The sequence below is a fragment of the Muntiacus reevesi genome, chromosome 2 (genome assembly GCF_963930625.1).
Source record: "Muntiacus reevesi chromosome 2, mMunRee1.1, whole genome shotgun sequence".
Lineage (NCBI taxonomy): Eukaryota > Metazoa > Chordata > Mammalia > Artiodactyla > Cervidae > Muntiacus > Muntiacus reevesi.
In genome coordinates, this window is record NC_089250.1 from 265,323,231 (window position 1) to 265,349,850 (window position 26,620).

Here is a 26,620-nt window from a genome sequence, read left to right on the forward strand (position 1 = left end):
ACTAGTATGATTAATGTGCAGGAATTGGTTTGCATTCAAGGGGGAAGTGAGTGCTGAGAGCCGGGATTCAGTTTCTAAGCCAAATATTTTTCATATTTTAGGGCAAAGGAAGAGACTGGAAGTGGAGCCTGTGAGGAGATGTGTGATCGGTGGTGACTGTGACTGGGAGACCACGTGAGGCTGTGGGTTCATGCATGGTGTAGGAGGATGGTGTGCAATCCTGTGCACAACTATGTGACTGCAGGTGGCTGTATACGACTTGTGAGCGCAAGTGAGGCTGTGATGGAGAGTTGTATGTCTTAGCACTGGGCGTGACTGAGGATGACAATGTAACATCCGGAGCTCATGGGAGTGTGTAAGACACACACTTGGGGAACATGTGCTGTTGGAATGTGTGAACAAGTGACACTTGGGGAACATGTGCTGTTGGAATGTGACTGTGGACTATCGGTAATTATGTGAAGTGTGTGAGCTGTTGTGTGAGCACGTTAACGAGTGGAGTTGTGTAACATTGTACATATGACTTTCAGACTGTCATTAAAGGATTGTATGACAATCACATATAACTGTTTGCCTTTATGTCAACAGCCTCTGCTCTATGCCCCAACTTGTGCTGAGTGATGTTGGGGACCCAGTGGTGAAAGGTGCCCCGGCCCTGTCCTCATGGGGCACTCAGGCCAGTGGGGGAAGACAGACAGTATTTGTGATGTGATTTAATGATGGCGTGAACATATGCATGATGGACACAGTATCATGGGAACTGTAGGAAGCTGTGATTGTGTTTCTGTGTGAGTGGAGGAGTCCATGCCCAGTGTGTGTGACTGTGTGTCACTGTGGATGACTGTCAACCTGAGGGGGAGAACCTTTGGCTCACGGGGTGTGACGCTGGATTGTGGGACTATGAATGAATATGAAGAACACGTTCAGTGAGGCACAGTATGTGAGATGCTGTGCCGTGCCTCTCTGCGGCTCAGAGTATGGGGTCATGTGTGACATTGTGTGTGTGGCCCCGCGCGTGGTGGCTGGATGGGACAGGCGGGACAACGTGAGAGGCTGTGCGCCCTGGGAGGGGGTCCTCAGGATGCTGACTCTGTGAATGCGCTCCCCCACGTGACCCTGAGTGGCTGTGATACTCACAGATGACTGGCCCCCTGCGCCAGGTCTCTGCCCCAGCTCCCCGCTCCTGTTCCTTGGCCCGCCCTGGCCCCGCCCCCTACCCCTACCCCAGGCTGTCACCTCCTGCGGAGCCCAGGCGAGGCCGTGGAGGCGACAGCGTCAGAAGCAAGTGATTGAGAGGCGAGCTGGGAACAGGTGAGGGCTCCCCCATCTTAGCCATGCCCCCGCCCCCTGTCCCCTCACATCTCCAGATCCCTCTTGCCCTGTGCCTTTGTCTCAGCTTCTCTGTGCCCGCGGTCTATGTCCTTCTATCTATCTCTCAGTATCTCTGTCTCCACGTCACAAATCCCTGTTTAGCTGCTAGTTCTATATCTCTGTCTATTTGCCCCATTCTCTGTGTCTCTCCATGTCTCTACCTCCTCTGTCTCCTAGTCCACATTTTCGACTCTGTCTTCCTCTCCCTTTTGATGTCTGGTCTCTTGTCGTGTCTCATTCTGTCTGTCTCTGTGTCTCTCAGTTTCTATATTTGTCTCAAGCATTTCTGACTTGTGTGTTTCTGGGGCTCCAACCAACATCCTCCTGTTTCCTCCTTTCCCTGCATGGTGCCAGATGTGGAGTATTGGGGGGTAGACTGATTTCCAAGCATCTGGGCCCCTCACCTTTCTAGTCCCTAAGGAGAGCTATTGACCCATTATCTCTGGGTTTTATCTGCAGCCGGGAAAGTATGATAAGGTCAGATTCCTATCCGTGATTTGAAAATCCTTTGAACTGGGAGAGTGGGAAGTCCAAGAGTCACTTCTTGGACTACATGTCCTCCTCTCCAAGGTGGTCCCCAGGTTCCCCCGAGTCTCTAGGTCTAGACTGCGGTGATTCTGGAGCTTCCCGTCCATTAAGGCAACCGCACCCTCTGCAAACACCCCCCTTCCATCACCGCTGCCCCAGCAACAGCCGGGGGCGGGCCGGGGAAATCAGGTGTTGGAGATCGGTCTCCGCCCACTCCTCAAGACTCACCCCCCCCCCCCCCAACCTGGCCCCAAATCATCACTCGTAGTTGTGGGGGCGCTGTCTCCGGGGTATGTGATTCCCTGAGCGGAGGGCGCTGGGGCTGGGAGAGGAGGCAGAGGCTCCTGATTCTCCCTCGGACCCCCAGACCTGGCTGCCCTTGCGTGACCGGACCCTTCGTTCTCCATGCCCTGCTGCCCACACGATGCCCACCTGTCCACCCTGGTGGCCGCTGCTTCTGCTCTCGCTGTGGGAGCCGCTGCTCCGGAGCGCGGAGGTGAGAACCAGAGGAGCCACGGGGCTCAAGGGTTGGAGGGATGTTGGGGCCGATTTTAAGTCGTATCCCACTGGGAAGACTGTTTCAAGGCTCCCCACCTGCCCAGATTCAAGTTTTGATGGTTGTTTCTAGTCCTTCTTCTTCCCCAACTCCCCGCAAATCTCCTGATAATTTCCAGCCACCTCCATCTCCTAATTTTCCTGAAGGTTTTTAGTTCCCCACAGCAACTCCCCTGGTGGTTTCTAGGCACCCCTCAAGACTTAAAAGAGGTTTCTAAGCCACCCAAGACGCCTAACCAAAACGGGACAGCCGCTCCAAGACCCTCTAGGGTGTCTCTGGCCCTCAGGGATCTTGCTGCCTGGGAGCTGGGGTCGGGGCGCGGGCCGCGGTGGGAGGGGTGGTCCTCCCTTCTCTCTTTTTGTAGGCAGCCTCTGAGGGGCAGACGGCGGGAGAGCTGTACCAGCGCTGGGAGCGGTACCGCAGGGAGTGCCAGGAGACGCTGGAGGCTTCGGAGCGCCCAGCAGGTTTGACAGGGGTGGAGGACTGGGGGCAAGGGAAGGGCTGGGGCTGAGAGGGATGGGCTTGAGGCCGGCTTGGGGCTGACACGCCGCCGAGGCCCGAAAGAGAAGTCTGAGGGTCTGTGGTAAAAGTGGGCCACGAGGGGGACGCCAGAGAAGAAGCTTGAAAGCGGAGGGGTCTTGGGCCGGGCTTACACTCGGTGGGTGGGACCTAAAGGGGACGGCGAAGGGGGCGGGGTTTGGGGTGGAGTCTAGGAAGGGCCCTGAAGACTGGGAAGCATCTGCTGCGGGACTTTGCTTGGTGGGAGGAGCGCAGAATAAGGCTCGAAAGATGGGCGGGGCCTCGGGGCCTAGTGGGAGGAGCTACGAAGGAGCAGGGACGCGACCACTCCGGGTGGGCGCGGCTCGGGCGGGGCTTGTGAGTGCAGGGCCGAGTTGCCGTGGGCTCGAGTTACAGCCGGTCTGTCCAAACTTCGGCCCCCACGCCCACCCCAGGTCTAGCCTGTAACGGGTCCTTCGATATGTACGTCTGCTGGGACTACACTGCACCCAACGCCACTGCCCGTGCGTCCTGCCCTTGGTATCTGCCCTGGCACGGCCACGGTGAGCTGCCGGGCGGACCCCGGCCCACCTCTGACGCAAAGACCTCCCTCCTAAGCCTGGTCCCAGACGCCACTCCCCCGCAGCTCTCTGGTCCTCTTGGGCGGGATGTCTCCGTCTGTGTGTCCCTCCACATAACATCCCTCCTCTGTCTCTGTATTTCTCTGACGACCACCAGGTTATTTTCTCTCCTCTTTATGAGCCTGTCTCTGCACATCTTGGTCTTCCTTGCCTAACTAGCAGTGTGACCTGGGGTTCAACTGCTCAATTGTGTCCGACTCTTTGTCATCCCATGGACTGCCGCACGCCAGGCTCCCCTGTCCTTCAGTTTCCCAGAGTTTGCTCACACTCATGTCCATTGAATCAGTGATGCCATCCAATCATCTAAACCTCTGTCGTTCCCTTCTCCTCCTGCCTTCAATCTTTCCCAGCATCAGTCTTTTCCAATGAAATTTCTTTATGCATCAGTTCCTCATTTGTGAATTGATGTTTATGACAGTACCAAGTTCATAGGTTTGTTATGAATATTAAGTTAGTACATGTAAAATGCTATATTATGGTTTATCATCATCATCACTGGATATCTCTCTCTGCCTTTGTCTCAGTTCGTCTTTCTGTCTCCATCTCTCTCTGTGTGCCTCTGATTCCCTCCCTTGTTTCCCCTCAGTGGCTAAAGGCTTTGTCCTCCGCCAATGTGGCAGTGATGGCCAATGGGGACCTTGGAGAGACCATTCTCAGTGTGAAAACCCAGAGAAAAATGGGGTTTTTCAGGTAAGAAAAGGAGAAATTTCAGGGTATGATTTCTAGGCAGCAGCAGAAAAGCAGCAGCCTCAGACAGAGCCTGAAGCCCCTTGTACCATTCAGGATCCTGGGTTCCAAGTGATAGAAATTCAACTCCTTGCTTGAAGGAGAAAGAGAAAGATATTGGCTTTTGTGATTGAAAATTATAAGGCTACAGCTTCAGGTACAGCTGGATCTAAGTGCTAAAATGATGTAGTTGGGAATCTCTCTCACCGTATTGTACTTCTGTTTTTCTCTATGATGATGTCCTCTTTTCTTTGTGGGGTGGAAAAGGTGGCCCCCATTGGTAGCAGGCTCACATTCTTACCTACCAAGCAATGCTATCGGCAGACTGAGCTTTCTTCTCAATAGCTCCAACTTAATATCCCAGAACTGACTGTCATTGGCCTGATTTGGGTAGCATATCTGCCCCTGAGTAATCACTCTGTGTGCGTGTGTGTGTATGTGCATGTGTGTGTGTGCAAGTGTGTGTGTGTGTGTGTGTGTGTAGTGTAGTGTTAGATAGAATGCTTTGATTCGCTGGTCACATGCCCAGTCCTGGACTTGAGGGGTGGAATGCCCCACTCAAACAAAGGTTGATAGATTCCCCAAAAGAAAATTGGGGTCCGAAGAGGAACAAAGAGCAGCTCCTTTATGGCCCGAGGGCAGGAGTTGAGCTCTATTTCTTTTTAAAATTTATTCATTAATTTTTGGCTGCACCAGGTCTTCATTGCTTTGTGCAGGCTTTCTCTAGTTGCAGTGAGCGGGGTCTAGTCTTAGTTGCGGCATGCAGGCTTTTCGGTCCGGGCTCAGCAGTTGTGGCTTGCAGGAGCTGAGCTCTATTCCTGTGTCCTCTTCCCCCACCTCCACCCCCAGGACCAAAGGCTGACCTTGGAACGGCTGCAGGTTGTGTACACAGTGGGCTACTCCCTGTCCCTTGCCACACTGCTGTTCGCCTTGCTCATCTTGAGTACCTTCAGGTGGGACCCCCCCAACCCTGAACAGATCAGCAGAGACTGGGCTTCAGTTTTCCCAGAAAGATGGGGGTAGTCAGGGTCCACTGGCAACAAGTATCCAGTGGTGGGTCTGTGGGGAGGGCTGGGACATAGTTTTAGGGACTCTGTGTGGCCAAGGACAGACCCTCAGACTGCCTCCCCAATCCCCCAGGCGGCTGCGCTGCACTCGCAACTACATCCACATCAACCTGTTCACGTCTTTCATGCTGCGGGCGGCTGCCATCCTTACCCGAGACCGTTTGCTTCCTCCCTCTGGCCCCTACCCTGGGGATCAGGTCCTTACCTTGTGGAACCAGGTGAGCGCATCCTTCTCTTTCTCAAATTGAGATTCTGCCTCCTCTGGTAGGGCCAGAGAGTTCCCATTCCATTTACTACCTCCTAGCCTATCAGTCGGAGAAGGCAATGGCACCCCATTCCAGTACTCTTGCCTGGAAAATCTCATGAACGGAGGAGTCTGGTAGGCTGCAGTCCATGGGGTCGCGAAGAGTCGGACACGACTGAGCGACTTCACTTTCACGCACTGGAGAAGGAAATGGCAGCCCACTCCGGTATTCTTGCCTGGGGAATCCCAGGGACAGGAGCCTGGTGGGCTGCCGTCTATGGGGTCACACAGAGTCGGACACGACTGACGTGACTTAGCAGCAGCAGCCTATCAGTGGGCTTCCCTGGTGGCTCAGAACGTAAAGAATCTGCCTGCAGTGCAGGAGACCTGGGTTCGATCCCTGGATTGGGAAGATCCCCTGGAGAAGGGAAAGGCCACCTATTCCAGTATTCTGGCCTGGAGAATTCCATGGACTGTATAGCCTACGGGGCTGCAAAGAGTCAGACATGACTGAGCAATTTTCACCCTATCAACCGGGCTTCCCTGGTGGTTCAATGGTGAAGAACCTGTCTACCAATGCAGGAGACATGGGTTCGGTCCCTGGGTCGGGAATATCCCCTGGAGAAGGAAATGGCAACCCACTGCACTGTTCTTCCCTGGGAAATCCCAGACAGAAGAGCCTGGTGGGCTACAGTTCATGGGGTCACAAAAGACTCAGACACGACTTATCAAGGAAACAACAGAAAGAACAATAATGTTATCCACTGTTAATCTCTCTAGACCCTTCTGATACAACTAGAGAGGGACCCTCCCTACACAGCCTCCCCCATCATTGAACTCTCTCATCCCGTTATCTCCTCTACTGGAACGTTTCCATTCCCTTTCTCTCAGCATCTCACCCGTTGGAGTTTTGCACCAATAAGAGAGTCCCCTGCTAGAGGCGAGACCGAAGTTGGCAGGATGGGAGAAACTAACCGATGGGGGGATTTGGTAGATACCAATTAGGGAGACAAGGTGGGAGAGACTAGAGACTAGGGGCGAGTGGGGAGAGAACCTGGCTGGCAGCAAGTTGGGCCATACCAATTATTGAAAGCGAAGGGGGAGAGTCCATGTGCTGGTGGGTGATGAGAGAAACCTTTTCAGAGGTGGAGCAGTTGAATTCTTAAGAGATGGGGTGGGAGAGTCCATATTCAGGGGAATCTGGGGGGAACTCATGAAATTCTCCAGGCCGGAATACTGGAGCGGGTAACCGATCCCTTCTCCAGCGGATCTTTCTGACTCAGGAATTGAACCAGGGCCTTCTGCATTGCAGGAGGATTCCTTACCAGCTTAGCTTCCAAGGAAGATACCAATCGTTAGAGAGGTTAGAGTGGGAGAGTTCATGTAGGAAAGAACAGAGTGAGTGAAGAGAGGATAGCTATATCATCCTTTGGTGATACAGAATGGGAAGAGAATATTTGATGACAAGAGATGGGCTTGGAGGGGACCCTGACTTCCCCCTCCCCCTGTCTGGCCACCCCCTAGGCCCTAGCTGCCTGTCGCACGGCCCAGATCGTGACCCAGTACTGCGTGGGTGCCAACTACACGTGGCTGCTGGTGGAAGGCATCTACCTGCACAGTCTCCTCGTGCTTGTGGGAGGCTCCGAGGAGGGCCACTTCCGCTGCTACATGCTCCTCGGCTGGGGTGAGCCCCGACCCTGTCCCCTGCCCTGCCCAGCGCGCTTCCCCTCCCGTAAACTACCCAGCTGGTCTGCCTGAGGGGGTCTCCTCCCTTTTCTAGGATTCTCCGCCTCCCCTTCCCGGCGGGGGAATTCCGCGGGTCTTGGGCCTGGAAGGGCCTGTGCGCGCTCTGACAGCTGCGGCGGGGTGGGGGGCGGGGGTTGGGGTCTGCACAGGGGCCCCCACGCTTTTCGTCATTCCTTGGGTGATCGTCAGGTACCTGTTCGAGAACACGCAGTGAGTCGCGGGGTCTGGGGCGGGTCTGGGGAGGCGGGCGGGGCTTGGAGGGACGTGGGCGGTCCTTGGAGGGACGTGGGCGGGGTGAGACGGAATCGTGGGGGAGGTTCTAATTGCCTCTAAGAGCCTGGGAGGGTATATAAAGGAACCTGTCGCTTAGGAAGATGGGTTTCAGGACTACTGCAAGGGGCGGGATGAGGGCTGGGCCTAAATAGTAGCGGGGGCTTTAGGGAGATGTGGGTGTAGCCTTAAGGCTGGTGGGGAGGTTAAGTGCTTAATTCTGTGAGTCTGGGGTTTTCTAGACTATCTCAGCTCTACGCCCTCTCCTCCAGGTGCTGGGAGCGGAACGATATCAAAGCCATTTGGTGGATCATACGAACCCCTATTCTCCTAACAATCTTGGTACGGCCGGTCCCATCTCCTCCAGGCTGGTCTCAAGAATTTCCCATCCTGGGAAGCCAAGGTGGCGGGGAACTGGCTCAGTCTCTCTCCCTCCCCTACCCCCCCCAACCCCCGCAGATTAATTTTCTCATCTTTATCCGCATCCTTGGCATCCTCGTGTCAAAGCTGAGGACGCGACAGATGCGCTGCCCGGACTACCGACTGAGGTGGGGACGGAGGGGAGGGTGACTGGAGCAAGATGGGGGACTCAGGACCCCGGCATCACTGCCACCCTCTACTCGCAGGCTGGCTCGCTCCACGCTGACGCTGGTGCCCCTGCTGGGCGTCCACGAGGTGGTGTTTGCTCCCGTGACTGAAGAACAGGCCCAGGGTGCCCTGCGCTTGGCCAAGCTCGGCTTTGAGATCTTCCTCAGTTCTTTCCAGGTGCCTAAGCGGGGCGCAGGAGCTACACCCTTTGAGTTCGGGTCCTCCTACTCAGAGAGGCAGGAGAATTAGAGTCATCCTCTGGTGCAGCCGCAGAATAGGCTGCGAAGATGGGATTTTGTTAATTCTACCCTTCCGTCCTGACTGGGGAAGCAGGGAGAAGGCAGGAGACTCGGCAGCCCCAGCAGTACTGCCTCCTGGTTAAGATCGAGGGTTTTGAGATCAGCCGGGGCTGGGGCCAAATCTGGGTCCTCACTTCCCAGCTCGGTGACCTTCACCTCAGGGCCAGGGAAAAGGTGAAGCGTATGAAGTCCCAACATGCCAAATGGAAGGAGATGTCCACTGATATTTAAGGTCAACCCTGCCCGTGCTTGTCCTACCCTAGTCTATATCCTGCTTTACCTCATTGGGCCTCAGTTTTCCCATCTCTAAAGTGGGGACAATACTAGTTTCACTTTATAAGACTGTTCATTTATCAATTCAGCAAAAATTTATTGAACACTTACTATATACCAAGCACTTTTCCAGGCTTACTAGGGGATATGGCCAACCCAATGGTCCCTATGCTTTAGTGGGAGAGACAGATGCTAAATATGCTATATAAGTAAAATACACAGAATGTCAGATGGTGAGATGTGCCTAAAGGAGGGAGGGATGGGAAGGCAAGAAAATAGAGATGACAAAGAATAGGATTGTGGACAGGGGTCAGGGAAGGTCTTGCTGAAAAGACACTAGAGCAGACACCCAAAGAAGATGAGGGAATGAGCCAGGAAGATATTTGGGGGAAATGTTCCAGGAAGAGAAATGCCAAGTGCAAGATCTCTGAGGTGGGAGAGAGTACCGATCATGATGGCACTCTCATGGGCAGCATGCCTTAAGAAGGGGGTAGGAGGATAAGACAGAGGTGAAGTACCTGGGTAGATTCATGGGCCTAGTGAGGACCTTTGGCTTTTCCTCTGAGTAAGTTGGGAGCCATGGGAGCAAAGGAACATGATCAGAGTTGGATTTTAATGGGATAGTGGAAAGTGATAATAAGATAAGTAACATCTTACTGCATGCTTAGTCAGTCATGTTCAACTTTTCCAGGCTCCTCTGTCCTTGGAATTCTCCAGGAAAGAATACTGGAGTGGGTTGCCATTCCCTTCTCCAGGGGATCTTCCCGACCCAGGGATTGAACCTGAGTCTTCTGCATTGCAGGCAGATTCTTTACCATCTGAGCCACTAGGGAAGCCCTTGTCTTGCATTAATGTATCAATTACTTTATTAATTATAAATACATTTTATATGTATTTACATTTCTAAATTGTTATAAATATAAAACTAATTTTTAAAAATAATTTCAAAATTAATTTTTTGATGTGCCTATTAAAGGTTATTATTAGGGAATTTCTTGGCAGTACAGTGGTTAGGACTCAGTAGTTTCACTGTCGAGGGCCCAGGTTCGATCCCTGGTCTGGGAACTAAGATCCCGCAAGCCCTGCAGCACAGCCAAATAAATAAATCCAATATGTCATGTAGTAAGTTATGATAAGATTTAGAAAAAGGTTTAACTATGTTTCATGTACTGGACCTTCTTGCATATTAATAATACCTTAAATCTCAGCACCACCACTGTATTATTGTTCCCTTTTCCAGATGAAGAAACTGAGGCACAGAGGGGTTAAGCAGCTTGCCTAAGTGGGGAAGAATGTGGAGAGCCGTGATCACATCCAAGCTTTCAGCCTCTGGGATTACATGTTCTCAATCTCTAGCCCTGATGGCTCTGCAAATTGGCGAGGGCAAGGGGCCGGGGGAAGTCAGGAGCCAGGGAGAGGGTGACTGCAATAATCTAGGACCGATGTGGCGACAGGCGAGGTGGTTTGCGCCTGTAAAGGGTCAGAGCTCATTGAGGGGTGTTTATAACCCTGCCCCTGCACCCAGTTTAACTCCTGCTCCCCTCATGGCAGGGCTTCCTGGTCAGTGTCCTCTACTGCTTCATCAACAAGGAGGTAGGGAGAGCCGCGGCCCGTCGCCCGCGCCCTCTGCCGGCCGCGCAGGGATGGCGCGCGCGCCGCCGCCTCTGAGCGCCGTCCGGTTTCAGGTGCAGTCGGAGATCCGCCGGGGCTGGCACCGCTGCCGCCTGCGCCACAGCCTCGGCGAGGAGCCGCGCCAGCGCCGCGAGCCCGCCTTCCGGACCCTGCCCTCCGGCTCCGGCCCGGGCCAGGTCGCCGCTGGCCGCGCTCTGTGCTCGAGGACCCTCCCAGGTCCTGGGGGTGAGGTCAACCACGTCTTAGAAAGTTACTGCTAGGCAGCGGGATTCTTGGGTCTATTCAGTTAGGATGTATTTATTGAGCGCCTGCTGAGTACCAGGCTTGGCTTGGAGGGTGCTGGAGAAATGGCGGGGGGTTGGGGCTGGGGGCGGGGAAGGAAACAGAAAAGCCCCTGTTCTCCTAGAGATCACAACTGAGTGGAGGAAATAGGCGGTGAGGACAAACCAAATTATACTATATACACTGTGCGATGGCTTAGGAAGAAAAGTTAGAAGGGGACCTAATGTGGTTCAGGGCATCTCTGATGAAGCGACTTTGAAGTCATGCCCAAAAGAGGTGAAGGAGACAGCTTTGCAAAGAATTGGCAGGCAAGGTTTAAGACAGAAGGAGCACCTGTGAAGGCCCTGGGACAAGAAGGAGCTTGGCTGTGTCTGAGGAAGAGAAAGGTGACCTGCCAGGCTGGAGCGGGATGAGTCAGAGCCCACAGAGGAGGGGGAGAGAAGTAGGTGGGAACAGAAGAGTGGGCATTTTACTCCAAGTTCATCGAAGATTCTTTGGGGCGTGTCTCCTAATGGAATGGGCTAAGGTGTTATCTGCCCTGTGGGGATGGATTATTAGGGGCTATGGGGCAGCTGGGAGCTGTGTCAGAAGTCTGATAATGGTGGGAGGTGATGTTAGCAGGATCAGGGTGGCAGCCATGTAAGATGTGAAATGATTGGATTCCAGAGCTAGTTTAAAGGTAAAACTGAGAGGATTTGCTGAAGGAGAGACACCAGGGATAACTTCTCAGTTTGGGATGGAGAGAGGCAAGAGGGAGGGAGATGGGGTTTGAGGTGGGGAGTACCAGGAGTACTCTCTGGACTTGTTAAGCTGGGAGTAAGGGGCTGGAGCTCACAGGAGAGGTTGGGGATAGAAATGTGAGTGGGTACTGGGGTCCAGAGAGGATTGTGTGTGTAGGTAGAAACATGCAGTTTCAGGGCAGCCATCAGAGTTGAAATCTCCATCGGGAGGCCAGGCCCACTGCCACCTGGAGAGATACCCACCCTTTTCGGTGGCCCCTGGGAACTATGAGATTTAGGGGGGAAGCCAGCAGCCTCAAAGTGGCTGGGCCACGTGTATATATATACACACACAAGACTCTCACTCCTAAATCGCTCCCCACCAGACACACACTTAGATTCAGTTAGCACCTGGGTGTTGTTGATTCGCTTCCTTGGGGTTCCCTGCCCTCTGGACAGATATGGCTCACAGTCACTGAATTCAATGTGCTTTGAAGCAGGCGGCCCTCATGGGCCCCTCTTGTGGGTTCTGGAAATGTGGGGGCCTGAGGGCTGGGTCCTTGTAAATAAAGCATGAGAAAACAGTTGTCTCTGGGGTAGGGAAATCTTGGCCAGGCCATAAGGGAGATGACAGCAGGGAGGGCAGGCTGTGTGGCCAGGCGCCGGTGGTGGCCTTGCACCCTCTGGAGAGCAGTGCTGCCTAACTTCCAAGAGATTCAAGAGTCACCAAGAGATCACAGACACCACGCTGCCACCATTCTCCATGCCTAAGAGAAACCCCAACTGGGAGTGTTCATGTGATCTCCTGCTATTTAAACTATTTGCAGTGTGTACGATTAAAATTGTGTGTGTGATCATGTTCTTTTTAAAAAAAAATTAATTAGTCATTTGTGACCGTGCTGGGTCTTCGTTGCTGCATGCGGGCTTTCTTTAGTTGCGGCAACTGGGGGCTTCTCTCTAGTTGCAGTATGTGGTCTCCTCACTGCAGTGGTTTCGCTTGTTGCAAAGCTTGGGCTCTAGGCACAGAGGCTTCTCAGCAGCGGTGAGCTTCAGTAGTTTCAGAATCTTTCCAGAGCAGGGATCTAACCCATGTTAGGTTTGGACACAATGCAAGTGTCCCCTGCATTGGCAGGCAGACTCTTAACCACTGGACCCATCAGGGAAGTCCACGGACCAAACATTTTCTGAAAGCTGCTCCTCTAGAAAGATGGTGAAGAAATACTAATGCTGTAGGAACCAGCCTGGTTCAAATCTTAGGTTGGCTACTATTTAGCTGTGTGACTTGGGGAAAATTCCTAATCTCTCTGTGCCTCAGGTTCACTTCGGGGAAATAGAAATGATCACACTGACATCCTAGGATGGCCTGAAGTTCCTAAGAGTATCTCACTTGTGCATGGAACACACTTGGCCAGTTTGCCTAGTACTTTTCCTGCAACCTGTTTTCACTTTCATTCACTTGAGTTGGAAGAGGGGATTAGAAACTATTTGGGCAGGTGGTTGGATAAAGAGATGATGACAGGCAGGGTCATCAGTTCTAGGCCTAGGCTAGAATCTTGGCTGTCAGCCTGGCAAAGCAGCAGAAGGACCTGCTACTTCCTGGGGAAGACAGGAGGGATGTGGGACCAGGACTCAAACCCAGGACTGGGACCCCAGGGCTTGTGCCATTCCAGGCTCCGAACAATCACCAAATCGAGGGGGAAGGTTTCTGCAACAGCACCGTTCTCCCCCCGCTTTACAGATTAGGATATCATGGCTCCATCCCGCTCCCCTCCCAGTCACAGGGTCTGGCTCGCTGGGTTTGAATTCGGCTCCATCGTTTCCTGACTGATCCTGGGCAAGTCGCTAACCCTCTCTGGGCCTCAGCTGTCGCATCGATAAAGTGGGATGAATCTGCTATCTACCCCTCAGATGGGTGTTCCAATTAGACGTGAACCACTCAGTCAGCGTGTGCCTTATATAACCTCAGCTCTGTTGCTGATGGGCTCTTGGGATAACTCAGGCTTTGTCTGCCATAGCTCAGCGTGTCAGACATCTCCTTGGATCCTGACCTCATGCCTGGGAACTGCACCAGCCTGGCACCTGGCCCTATCTGGAGAACATGGAGAGAGACGCCGGTGGGAGGAGCATAATGGATATGCTTTAGAGAAAGACAGGGATTTCCCTTAATCCACCCACAGTAAGCCAAACCTCCTTTCCCACCTCCACCTCTCTACATTTGTCAGAGACTTTCTCTCAGGGGTCATGAAGCTATGATCTGAGGGCAGCAGAGTTCAGGGGTTAAGCCACTGGCTCAGAGCAGCAGGGCTTTGAATCACGACATCACCACTTTCGGGCTGGATTCCTCTGGGGAGGCGCCATCACCACGCTTTGCCTCAGCCCCTGCCCCTGGAATTGGAGATGATGGATCCCAGTGCCTGCTCAGAGGTGTAGACGTAGGAACAGCACAGAGCCTAGGGCCTGGCGCTCTCACAGCTCAGCAGGTGTCAGCTACAGATGCCGTCAGTTCTGAGTACTAACTGCGCTAACCTCTGCTCAGAGAGGGCAGGTTGGGGGCTTTTCTGGGCCCTGCTGTGTCCCCAGCATGGCAATGCAAGGCTGGGCACAGACTATGTGAACAAATGGGGAGGAAAAAAAAAGAGTGAAAGAAATTTTGAGTGAGAGTGACTTACTGAGAGGTGGGGAAGAGGAGGAGAAAGTGATGAGAAGGTAGAAAAAAGTTAAAACACAAAAGACTGCAAGAGTTCTCTCTGCCCAAGACGGGAAAATTAAGGCCTGGAAGGGGCAGAGACTGGGCCTCTTCACCTGTTGAGAGAGGCCTGAGCCCATGCTTGGCCCCACACCCTGCCACCCCTCTCTGGGGTCTGTTCCGTTCTCTAGGCCCTGGGAACAGGCAGAGGCCACTAGAAAAAAAACACGGTTTTATTATTTCAACTACAGAGGGCAGGTCTTTGCAAAACCAGGGGGCAAGTTCTGACAGCAGGGAGGAGGCCCCTACTTGCCAGCGATAAGCGGGTTTCTCAGGACCACGATGACAGAGTCCCCACGCAGGAACATCTTGGAGATGTAGCGGTCCTTGTTGACTGGCTTGGACTTCTTCTTGCCTTTGCCGCTCTTGGGGACCTCTGTCCACATTTCTTTCACGTTCTCCAGGACCATGTTGCAGTGCCTGGTGGGGACGGGCAGGCAGCAGAAGTGAGTGAGGGGTGCGTCCTGACCCTTCCTCTGGGCGGCACTGCCTCCGGAAAGGGGAAGAGCCAGGGCTCCAAGGCTCGGGCAAAGGGCTTCACCCTCTGTGCCTCAGTTTCCTCTTCTCTAAAATGGGGACATTCATGGTGCCTGCCTCCTAGGGCTGTTGTGAAAATTAAGTGAAGCAACACAGTATCCTTGTTATGGGCATGTGTGATGACAGTGTGGAATGGCTCAGTCAACAAACGTTTGTGATGATTAGAGCAATGAAAAAAAAAAACAGATAAGAGCCTTGTCTTCATAGGGTCTGCAGGCTAGTGAAGGGAGAACACCATGAAGCAGGTAAACAAAGACACCTGAAACATACTGTCAGGTGGTAGTAAGTGCTAGGAAGAAAAATTAAAGCAGGTAAAGGGATGGGGGCTTCCCAGGTGACTCTAGCAGTAAAGGACTTGCCTGCTAATGCAGGAGACATGAGATGCAAGTTCGATCCCTGGGTCGGGAGGATCTCCTGGATGAGGGCATGGCAACCCATTCCAGTATTCTTGTCTGGAGAATCCCATGGACAGAGAAGCCTGGTGGGCCACAGTCCATACGGTTGCACAGATTTAGACACAACTAAAGCGACCAAGCCCTCATGCATGCACCCAAAGGGATAGGAGGATAGGGAGGAGCCAGGATGGCGGAGGAATAGGACGGGGAGACCACTTTCTCCCCTACAAATTCACGAAAGAACAATTGAACGCTGAGCAAACTTCACAAAACAACTTCTGATCGCTAGCTGAGGACATCAGGCGCCCAGAAAAGCAGCCTATTGTCTTTGAAAGGAGGTAGGACAAAATATAAAAGATAAATAGAGAGACAAAAGAGCTAGGGACGGAGACCCGTCCCGGGAAGGGAGTCTTAATAGAGGAAGTTTCCAAACACCAGGAAACCCTCACACTGGCGGGTCTGGAGGAAGTTTTTGAATCTCGGAGGGCAACCTAACTGGGAGGAAAAATAAACAAAACCCACAGATTACGTGCCTAAAAGCAACTCCCAGCAGAAAAGTACCCCAGACGCCCGCATCCACCACCAGCAAGTGGGGGCAGAGCAGGCCGCATTGCTTAGGGTAAGGACTGGGCCTGAGTGCCCTGAGGGCAATCGGAGGGAGCTTTTGTGAGATAGCAACTTAAACTGTGGGATAGCAAGAGAGAGAGAGAAAATTAACCGGCCCGAACACACTGCCGGTGGTTCACAGAACAAAGGGATTGAGCAAGTCCAGAGGAGCTAGCCGGCTGCGGACTGGCCCATCCCCGCTGGAGATAAGAGGCAGGGGGGAGGCGAAAGGGGCAAACTCGGCCCCAGAGAAGGCATCCCCTACCACACTGCAAACAGGCCTCCAGTTTCTAACCAAAGACTTCCTGAGATATTGGATTGTTGACATCCGCCGGGAGGGTCGCGGCTAAACACAAGGCGCACGCACCCAACTGGCGCGTGGAAACTGAGGCTGGGACCGCGGAGGGGAGAAGGCGCGCACCGCACCCGGGGAGAGTGCGCCCGTCAAGCTCCTGGCTGCCTGAGCTGCTCGGGCAGGGGAAGGCACAAAACGCAGGAGCAACCGAGTCCGCGCTTTTGTGGAATACCTGAAAACCAGAACCTCACGCAACGCAGGGCCCGCTCCATATAGAGCAGCCGGGAGCCTGAGCAGTGTAGACGGGTAAAGCATACACACCCGTGAGCGGGGGCAAACCCAGTGTGGCCGGAACACTGAGTGCTCCCCACACACAGATATCTGCCTGCAGCGCCCTCCCCGCAGCAGGACGGAACTAGCGAACCAGAACAAGAGACCACCTCCGCCCGCCTGTGTCAGGGCAGAAATTAGACACTGAAGAGACCAGCAAACAAAAGCCAAATAAACAAAGGGAACCGCTTCAGAAGGGGCCGGTGCAACAGATTAAAATCCCTGTAGGTAACACTGACTACACAGGAAGGGGCCTATAGATATCGAGACATGTAAGCTGGAACGAAGAGCTATCTGAAACTGAACCGAGCCCACACTGACCGCAACAACTCCAGAGAAATTCCTAGATATATTTTTACCTTTTTTTTTTTAATTAAAAAAATTTTTTTTTCTTTTCTATTTTTTCTCTTTTATTTTCTTTTAAAATTCCCTATTACTCCCCCATTACTCCTTAAGGGATAGGAGGATATAGGAAACTATGACTGAGTGAAAGAAAGAAAAGAAAAAAATTGGGAAAGCTCTGTATCTTGCTATATAGTAATCTACTGTGAGGAAAGCACTTCTCAAATGCTAACTAAAGGCTGCATATGTTTACTGAGCATTTATCATGTGTTAGGTACTGAGCCAAGTGCTTTTCATACATAGTATTACTGAAGCCTCATGACTGTTCTGAGGGATATTTTGATGATGCATATTTCACAGGTAAGGAAACTGAGGCCTGGACAGCATACCTCCCCAGACCCTGGTGCTCACCTGTCGAAGGCCTTCACGCGGCCCAGGAGCTTCTTGTTGTTACGGCAGTTGATGAGCACTTGAGTGTTGTTTTTGACTGACTGCGTGAGCACGGAGAGTGGCCCCGTGTTAAACTCCTCCTCCTCGCGCTTCTGCAGCTCCTCTGGGGTCATCTCACTCTTGGGTTTGTTGAGGAGACTCCTGAGAAGACAAGTATGGAACCCACAGTGAGAAGACCCGTGGCCTGGGTGCTCACGGCCTCTCCCTCAGTGTCTCCCTAACACATATCCCTCTCCTCCTACGCAGTCCTCTCTCTTGGTATCACCACGTGGATGCCTAATGGATATTTCCAATCCTCGCACGTCCTAAACTGAACTCCAGACCCCCCATAACCCCAAATTACACTATCCACAGCCTTCCTCATCTCTGTCAATGGCGACTCCATCCCTCTGGTTCTTTGAGCAAAAGCCCTACTGTCAAATTGACTCTTTCTTCTCTCACATCCTACATTCAACCTGTCAGCAAATCCTGTCATCTGCTGCTAAAACCTGTCAGAATCTGAATTTCTTACCTTGGCTTAAACCTCCATCATCTCTTTCCTAGAGGTCTCCTTGCCTCCACCCATGCTCCCCAACAGTTTGCCCTCCAGAAAGCAGTCTCAGGGGTGGTGTCAAGAATCATCTCACTCTTCAGTACCCTCTCATGACTCCTCTCTCAGTGTAAAAGGTAAAACCCAGCTTTTACCCTCACTCTGTTCCAGGCACAATGGCTTCTTCAGTGGTTCTTGAAGATATTAGGCAAACCTTCTTGGGCCCCTCTATTCACTTTTCCCTCTGCCTAGGTACCTCCCCAGGTATCTTTGTGGTTTGCTTTCTCACTTTCTTCAGGTTTTTGCTCAAGTGTTGCCTCCTTTATGTGTTCTGTCTCTCAAAAGTGACATTCCACACTGTTTTACCCTGCTCTGTTACTTCTTTATTCATAACCCTATCCCCTAACACATTCTAGAATTTACGTATCTATTACCAGCACGTTTCCTGCCTGCCTCTTCCCATCCCGTAAGATGTAGAAGAGAATTTTTTTCCTTGGGAAGAGCGGAGTAATTCACTGGTATAAACTATGTGTCTAAAGCAGCCTGACACACAAGCACTCAATAAATAACTGTTGAATGAATACATAAGTAAAATCATCCCCATAACTCGTTATCCGTACAAATGGCGGATGTGATCGAAAAGCCAATCTTCTCCAGCTAAGCCTCTTACCTTAAGACCGCTTTTCCTACAAGTCCGTACTCCCCATCTCCCAGGTTTTTATTCGTAAAAACGCTTCCTCTTAAAATTCACTTCAGTAAGATTGCTTATTTGGGAAAGCCCAGCCTGTTATCTGATAAAGCTGTCCCCTCTCCCGAAGTCAGGGTCCGTCAAAGGCCCCACGTCCCTTCGCAACTCATCAGTATAAAGATACTCCACTCTACCCCCAAATGTTTGCTTCCGCCCCCATTTCTGCCTACCCCCTTCAACCGGTAAGCGACCAAATTCACACCCTCAATCCCACTCCCGCCACCCAAACCCAGTTCGGCCTCACATGATGATGATGGTGACCGCGTTCTCAAGTCACTACCGTCTCCTACGCGGTGTGCCTTCCGAACAGAGAGCCAGAGGCGGGACTTCCTCTTCCTGCGGCCCACTTCCGTGAGCGCCTGCGCAAACCCAACCAGCGAGTGGGGCGTGGCCTGTTGCTATAGCGATCTCCGCCCTCGGCAGAGTCAGTAGAGTAGAACCCTTATTTAGTAAGTCGCTCCAGGCCACCGTTCTAGACAGTACTGGGCAGATATTCACGACCTTGGAGAGGAAAAGAAAGCGGGACTGATTCAAACCATTTTGTTGTAGAACCGCATAGGTTGAAGGAGGGAAATACTAGCCTTTTCCAAATACCCGCCCGCTCTGCCTTTGGGGGCGCGGCCTTCGCGAAGCCAATCCGCTCCTCGCTTCAGGGATGGGCACCTCCCCTTTTCCTTCAGGGACTGTTGATTTACGTGTATATTGATTTTTCCGGACCCAGGAGAGGGTCCATCCGGTAGCTGCGTGGATTTGCGCCCAGTAAGGCTAATGTTTTCGGTGATCAAACGCTTCTCATTGGCTTCCCCTCCTGCGCTGAGGCGGCGCCTACTTCTTAAGCTCTCCCTTTTGGGTTGTGCAACCCGGGGGTACCAACCGCCAAAGCTCCCTGGGAGGCAAGGAGCCGCGACCTCAGGACGAGGGTCCCATTGGCTTTACTGCTCACGGGAGGGCGGATGGTGCAGCCGCTCTTGTTGCTCATTGGTCTGACTTATTTCATGGGGCGGGACTTGGCTGGGCCTTAACTCTATCCGCCGTCTCCGACCGGTTTCAGGGCGAAGCTGCCATGCGTTCCGGGGGCCGCGGGCGGCCCCGGCTCCGGGTCGGGGAACGCGGCCTTTTGGAGCGACCCTCAGCGCCCAAGCGCCGCCTGCTACCGCGGGCACAGCTATTGCCCCTACTGTTGCTGGCTCTGACGGTAGCCTCGGTGTTCTATACCATTTGGAGCAGCTGGCATAGCCAGACTGAAGAGCTGCCGCTGGGCCGCGAGCTGCGGGTGAGGACGGGCGGGGACACGGGCGCTGCGGAAGCCCTTACTCCTTGCCTCCCCTTCCCCAGGGTCTCATGGGGGAGACCCTAGGTTGGGTTGACGTGACTTTGTCTTCACCATATGGTTCTCGCTGCAGGTGCCTCCGTCTCCATTCTTAGAGCGCATACCCCTTTCCAACGCAATGAGGCTTCGGGCTTGTTTTGTAATAGCGGTTACCCGGTGAGACAATCTGGAGTAGTAAGACTGGGAGTTCTGGGTTCTAATCCTAAAGTCAACTATTTGGAAGAATCCCTTCCTCTCGCTGGGCCTAGATTCCCTCCATTAGGATTGCCGCGGGCTGGGCAGGATGGCTTTGGAAGGACTTTAACCGAGTCTAGGATTTCTCCTAGAAACCTCTGACGCTGGAGGCTGCGACTAGGAAGAGGAGGGCAGCCTCCAGGAAATGGTTGGAATGAGGGTCGTTTTCATGCTCTGCTCTTCTCTTCCTTACCTGCTTCCTCAGGGCCCTTTGATCGGAAGCCTCCCCGAAGCTCGGGTGCGGAGGGTAGTGGGGCAACTGGACCCTCAGCGTCTCTGGAACACTTTCCTGCGCCCTCTGCTGGTTGTGCGGACTCCGGGCAGCCCGGGCAATCTCCAAGTCAGAAAGGTAAAAGGACCCCACCTCTAACCCCTGACCCCACAGCCCATCAATGAATAGGAAATAGATATCCTGCCCAAGTGGCAGAGCTGGGGGTCTGACTGAAGCTAATAGAAGCTCTATTCTGCTAACCACCAGACCACTGCCCTCTATACTGTGCCCCCCCCCCAATCTAATTATACACATCAGCAGCGCCCTATGAGCCTAATGAGGTGGGTACCAATCTGATCTTCATTGTGTAGATGAGGAAACTGACACCCAGAATAGTTAGACATTTTGCCCAAATCCCACAGATAATAAATGGTATGCTTAGGGTTTCAACCCAAATGGGTTGGCTCCAGAGCTCTACATTGCTCCCCAGAAGGCATTGAGAGTCATTTGAACACTGCCTGACTTCACATCCACCTCAGCCACTTGGTATGACCTTGAACTAATTTCATCTTCTCTGTGCCTCAGTTTCCTCATCTGCAAAATGGAACCATTGTCAGTCCCCACTCCATAGGGGTTCCTAGAACAAGGACTGGGCACAGAGTGAGTGCTATGGAATGGTGAGCTGTGATTAGTTTGGGCTTCAAGAGATGAGGGCACTCCATGCTTGGCACTTAGTAGGTACTCAGAAGTGTCTCAAGGGAACGATTCAACCAAAGTGGTATTGGTGGGCCAACCTGACTGCTCAGCATGGTTCAGGTCACATGGCCCTTCTTCTGACCTCCCCAGTCCCCAGCCACCCTCCCTCTTCTCTATTGCCACTAGTTCCTGGAGGCTACGTTGCGGACACTTTCAGCAGGCTGGCATATAGAACTAGACCCCTTCACTGCCTCCACACCCCTGGGGCCATTGGACTTCGGCAATGTGGTGGCCACGCTGGACCCAGGGGCTGCCCGCCACCTTACCCTTGCCTGCCATTACGACTCCAAGCTCTTCCCATCTGGCTCAGCCCCCTTTGTGGGGGCCACGGATTCGGCAGTGCCTTGCTCCCTGCTACTGGAGCTGGCCCAGGCCCTCGACCAAGAGCTGGGCAAAGCCAAGGAGAGGGTAAGGAGAGCAGGGGTAGGGTGGGGGTGGGTGAATGAGGGATGTCTCTTCCTTGGTCCATACCGCCACTCTCCTTTACCTGGTCTTATCTTCCTCCACTCCACACCAGAGTCCAGAGGGTCTTTCCATTTCCTGAATGTCAGATTCTGTCCCTTCTCTACCTAAAACCCTCCCATGACTCCCATGTCATTCCGTGAATAAGCCAGAGTGCTTCTCTTAGCCCATGAGGTGTGACCTCTCATCTCTCTGGTCTCCTCTCCCACCACTCATACCTCACTCACTCCATGCTAGCCTCCCACCTCCTCTGTGGACCTCACTCTCAACCTCAGGGCATTTGCACTTGCTGTTTGCTCTGCCTATGATGTGCTTTTCTCAGATACCTTCCTGACTGGCTCCCACCCTTCATTCAGGGGTCCACTCTGATGTCACCTCCTCAAAGAGACCTTCTCAGCCACCATAAAATAGCTCCTTGTCACTCTCCCATGCCTCATGGGACTTTAGGTTGATTTGTTTGTCTGTCTCCCAAGCTTGAATGAGCTTCAGATAGGTGGGCCCTTGGCTGTGTTTATTTCCTGTTGTATTTCCTGAATACTGCCCAGAATACTGCCTGGCGTAAAGTAGAATGTCAATAAGAATGTATGGAATGAATGGAAACACCTCATGGCTCTATCCTGCTCAGATCCCTTCCATGGCTGACACCCCAGTGCTCTTGTAACAGAGTGCAAGCTCCCTGGCCCTTGCTGGGTCCTAGGGCCTTTTCTCAAACCTCTCTGGCCCCTTCTCTGTCCCCAGTTCTGGTCCATGCTGCTTCCTCACCAGGGAACCCCCTTCCCTCTGCTCCATTTTGCCAGGCCAGGTCCTCCTCAGCCTCAGTGCAAACATCCCTGCCTAGCAAACTGAACATGTTCCCCAGGCCAGCTTATCCCCCACCCCCTTGGAGGACCTTTTAGGACCCTGTTATTCTTAGAAGCATTTGCCCAACTTCATTTCATTGTTTATACAATTATTTATTTGTGGGTCTGTCTCTTTTGCTAAATGAACTTGAGGAATAGCTCTTACAATCAGAGCTAATCCTTATTCAGTTACTATCCATCAGGCACTGCCCTAGCCTGTTTTATCGTCGTTGTTGTTCAGTGGCTAAGTTGTGTCCTACTCCTCCCAACCCCTTGGACTGTAGCCAGCCAGGCTTCCTTGTCCATGGGGTTTCTCAGGCAAGAATACTGGAGTGAGTTGTCATTTCTTTCTCCAGGGGATCTTCCCAGCCCAGGGATCGAACATTTCCCACGTCTCCTGCATTAGCAAGTGGATTCTTTAGCACTGAGCCACCAGGGAAACCTGCGCTGTCTTAGGACCGGGTTCAAATCCTACCCTCTGGGAAGTGGTACTCACCCCATTTCTACCTAAGGAAGTCGATACTTTGAGAACTTAGTAACTGACCCACTACTGCTTGGCTACGGAGCAACCCAGCCAGGATTTAAATCCAGGCAGACTGTACTCTTGGCTAGCAGGTTCTATTCTACAAGTGAGGAGACTGCCCTAGTCAGCTGTACAAACAGGCAGGAAATGTGGGTGAGTTGAGGTGGCGGGCTGGCACTGAGCTGGCCCTGACCACTGGCCCCCACAGGCAGCCCCAGTGACCTTGCAGCTGCTCTTCCTGGACGGCGAAGAGGCACTGAAGGAGTGGGGACCCAAGGACTCACTTTATGGCTCCCGGCACCTGGCCCAGCTCATGGAGTCTACACCCCACGGCCTGGGCTCCACCAGGATCCAGGCTATTGTAAGACTAGGGCCCTCCTGGGTGCTGGTGAGGTGGGAGGAGGGGGGCATGAGGTTGGCAGCATCCCGCCAGGCTGCTCAGTCCTGGCTTCTCTCCCTAGGAGCTCTTTATGCTTCTTGATCTCCTGGGAGCCCCCAACCCAACCTTCTACAGTCACTTCCCTCGCACGGCCCGCTGGTTCCATCGGCTCAGGAGCATTGGTAAGGGTGAAGGTATAGGCAGACACTTGTCTGGGATGCTGGAGAGAGGACCAGGCACCTGGCCTCTGAGGGGCCATCCAGCCTCCCCTCCACCTCCCTAGCCTCTCCCTAAAGCTCTGGGGCAGAAACACAAAAGATCCCACAGCAGTCAAATGAAGTGATTACAGACAGGGATTCTAGGGTCAGAGAGCCCTGGGTTCAGATTCTGGCTTTCCTTCTTACCAGCTGTGTGAGCTTGGGAAAATGACCTCCTCTCTCTGAGCCTCAGTTTCCCATCTATCAAATGGGCATGATGCTAATAATGGGGGTGTCTGCCTCCTTAGACCTGAAGGGATTAAATGAGACCGGGAACATAGCCTGTAGTCTGGGGTAACTAACATTACCCCAGAATGATGAACTAACATTCATCCTTATTGGCATGATCAGTGCTTTACCCCCAGGCCTCCCACCCTCCTCTGATCTGTGAGCAGGGGAATCTTTGACCCTTGAGAGGCTGACCTTCTGCTTTCCAATCCCTACCACATCCAGAGAAGCGCCTGCACCGACTGAACCTACTGCAGTCTCATCCTTGGGAAGTGATGTACTTCCAGACCGGGGAGCCCCCTGTCTCTGTGGAAGATGACCACATCCCCTTCCTCCGTCGAGGTACCTGCTGTGGGAATTGGGGGGCTGGGGGCCACAGGTAGGACCTGGCCCCTTCCTAGATTTGGGGACTGGTGGCAAATTGCTTAACCTCTTTGTGTCTCAATTCCCTCATCTGTAAAATGGGGATAATTAACAGCCCCCCATCTCAAGAGTTGCTGAGGGGATTGAATGTAAAGAACTTGGACCAGTGCCCGGCACTAGCGAGTGTTCAGATCTTCTAGTCTTTTCATAAGCTGTGAAGTTTTGAGTTTTTCTGATTTGTGTTATAAATGTATTGGATGTGTTTTTTTTTAATGAACACATACCCTCAGAATTGTTCAGAGTTCCTCAAGTGGCACAATTGGGGGGTGGGGGCAGAGAAGGCAGACCTGCCCAGGCGTGGGCTTGGGCTCCTGGGTCAGCCGGGGGCCAGACACGGGCCTGTGCCTCCTCTTTGCCCTGCAGGAGTTCCCGTGCTCCACCTCATCGCCACGCCCTTCCCCTCCGTCTGGCACACGTCTAATGACTCCGAGGCCAACCTGCACCCGCCCACGGTACACAACCTGAGCCGCATCCTGGCCGTGTTCCTGGCTGAATACCTGGGGCTCTAGCCTGCCCCGAGGACCCCCTGAGAAACGCCCAGCAGGAGACATGCCAAGGCCCTCCTGGGGTGTGCTGGCTTGTCCTTCTTAACCCCTTTGGCTCTGTTTGTGCTCTGACTGGAAGACGCTCTTTCTTGATCTCAAGTTGCCACTCTTCAAAGACGTGGAAGTGAGAGAGATCACCGTGGGGTGAGAGCCAAAGGAATGAGCCCGGCCCTTGCCCTGAGGAATCACTCGGGCTGCACATCTACAGGGACTGAGTGCCGTTCTCAGTTTTAATCAGCAGACCACGGACTGGCATCCGGACCAGCAGTACCCTCGACCAGATGAATTCTCTGTGGCTTGTTTTCGTGGCAGTTCATTCTCCAGAATGGCAGCCTTGCTACTGCACCAGTCCAAACCTAACTCCCACAGGGACGTGGCATGTGGGGCCCACCGAGGATCTGCCCATAAGCAGGGACAGAGGAGGTAGAAGCCAATCCTTGGGAACTCCAGATTCTGCCACCTCCAGTGGGCGATAAACCAGTGTTTCTGCAAAACATATTCTGCACAACTAGTGTACATAGGTGCTGCATGAAAAAGGGGAAAGCAGGGTGAGACAGAATTAAATGAATTTCTTCATTTCACGGTGTGCAGTTTTCATCCAGAGTAAGAATGCACTGTTTCCCCCAAGTATTTCACCACGGAACCCCTTTATTGGGAAGCACCTCACAGAATCTGGGTACCTCAGCAGATACATTGGGAAACATTGGGTTTTGATCGTTTGAAAGTGCTTATGATAGAAATGGGTCAGATCTAAAACTCCCTATAAAATCGTTACACCAAACCATCCTTTCCCTTTTGGCTGTGAGTATAGGAATGAGAGATGTCATGTGTAACTGCAAACTCTGGCCCAAGGAATTATTTCCTAGCCCTATCTAATTTTCAGATGCAACTGGGGTGCTTTTTGAAAAATGCGGGGAATTCCATGGCAGTCCAGCGGTTAGGCCTTGGCGCTGTCACTGCTGGGGCCTGGGTTTGACCCCTGGTCAGGGAACTAAGATCCCATAAGCTGTGCAGCAAAGCCAACAGCCAAAAAAAAAAAAAAAAGAAAAGCGGATTCAGAGGCTGGGACTCTAAAAGTACCTGGGGAATCTTCACGATGAGCACTTTGGGGCATGCTGTCCTTAAGGATATAAGTTTGGTGCATTCTAGCTGCTTAGCAAACCTGCTCCAAAGAAAACCTAGGTGAGCACTTAGGCAGGGAGTCTGATGCTCAGCCCTGTGCCTGCTGATTTTGTGACTTTGATGGAGACTTGGTAGGCTGCAGGGAGGCCAGGCCAGGGTAGAGGGTTAGAGAGTGAAGGTGGGGACCTCCCTGGTGGTCCAGTGGTTGGGACTTCAGCTTCCAATGCAGGAGGCACAGTTTCAGTCCCTAGTTGAAGATCCCACATGCCTCATGACCAACAAACCAAAACAGAAATAGTATTGTGAGAAATTCAATAAAGACTTTAAAAATGGTCCACATCAAAAAAACCTTAAAAGAGTGAAGTTGAACATTGGCTTTCCAAGACAACTCAAGGCTGACTCAAGAGGACCTGTGGGCTGAGGGACAATTTCGGTTCTCATTTTGCAAATGAGGTGGCTGGGGCTGAGAATTACAAACTGTTGTTTACAAAGTTCAGAGTCTCACCCACAGCTGTGCTCCTAAGCCCGTGTCCTACCGCTTTCTAAAAATCACCTGTGCTGGTCCAATAGATGGTTGACCAAAAAAGTAGCTCCTCCTGAGGCTTTTATTTGGCTGCAAGTTACAGTGAGATTCAGAAGGGCAGGGACTAACAGCCCCTTAGAAGTGGAACTGACAGAAGTCAAAAAAGGAAATTGACAGATATCAGCAACTAGGGTAGTAAGAGGGTCTCAAATCAGAGAGTTCCTGTTTGTTCATGATGCCAAGCACTTAACACCGCAACGTCTCCTTATCATCACGGCCATCTCAGAGGTAGGTGAAACCATCACCTCAGTGTTAAGAGTAAGCAGTGTGTTCAGTTCCATCCTTTTTTTGAAAAGGATGTCTCCAGGCC

The 26,620-nt window shown here is 52.6% G+C and overlaps 3 protein-coding genes across 3 annotated transcripts; 2 read left to right on the forward strand and 1 right to left on the reverse strand.

The window, feature by feature from the left end:
* Positions 1 to 985: 985 nt before the first annotated feature.
* GIPR (gastric inhibitory polypeptide receptor) lies at positions 986 to 10,699 on the forward strand. Its single transcript, XM_065919379.1, has 15 exons — positions 986 to 1,045; positions 1,140 to 1,274; positions 2,267 to 2,395; positions 2,820 to 2,919; positions 3,409 to 3,516; positions 4,181 to 4,284; positions 5,170 to 5,273; positions 5,461 to 5,605; positions 7,156 to 7,315; positions 7,527 to 7,587; positions 7,920 to 7,989; positions 8,107 to 8,195; positions 8,274 to 8,412; positions 10,359 to 10,400; positions 10,493 to 10,699. Exons 1-15 carry the CDS (start codon positions 986 to 988, stop codon positions 10,697 to 10,699), a joined length of 1,653 nt encoding a protein of 550 aa, XP_065775451.1.
* A 3,635-nt stretch (positions 10,700 to 14,334) lies between these two features.
* On the reverse strand, positions 14,335 to 18,806 carry SNRPD2 (small nuclear ribonucleoprotein D2 polypeptide). Its single transcript, XM_065926333.1, has 3 exons — positions 18,663 to 18,806; positions 17,103 to 17,282; positions 14,335 to 14,606 (listed from the first exon to the last, which is right to left on the reverse strand). Coding segments are annotated over exons 1-3 (357 nt in total). The 5' UTR covers positions 18,665 to 18,806; the 3' UTR covers positions 14,335 to 14,431.
* Positions 18,807 to 19,434: 628 nt separating this feature from the next.
* Positions 19,435 to 25,654, forward strand: QPCTL (glutaminyl-peptide cyclotransferase like). Its single transcript, XM_065926331.1, has 7 exons — positions 19,435 to 19,691; positions 20,188 to 20,331; positions 21,076 to 21,357; positions 22,982 to 23,134; positions 23,235 to 23,334; positions 23,863 to 23,979; positions 24,424 to 25,654. Exons 1-7 carry the CDS (start codon positions 19,482 to 19,484, stop codon positions 24,567 to 24,569), a joined length of 1,152 nt encoding a protein of 383 aa, XP_065782403.1. The 5' UTR covers positions 19,435 to 19,481; the 3' UTR covers positions 24,570 to 25,654.
* Positions 25,655 to 26,620: the final 966 nt, after the last annotated feature.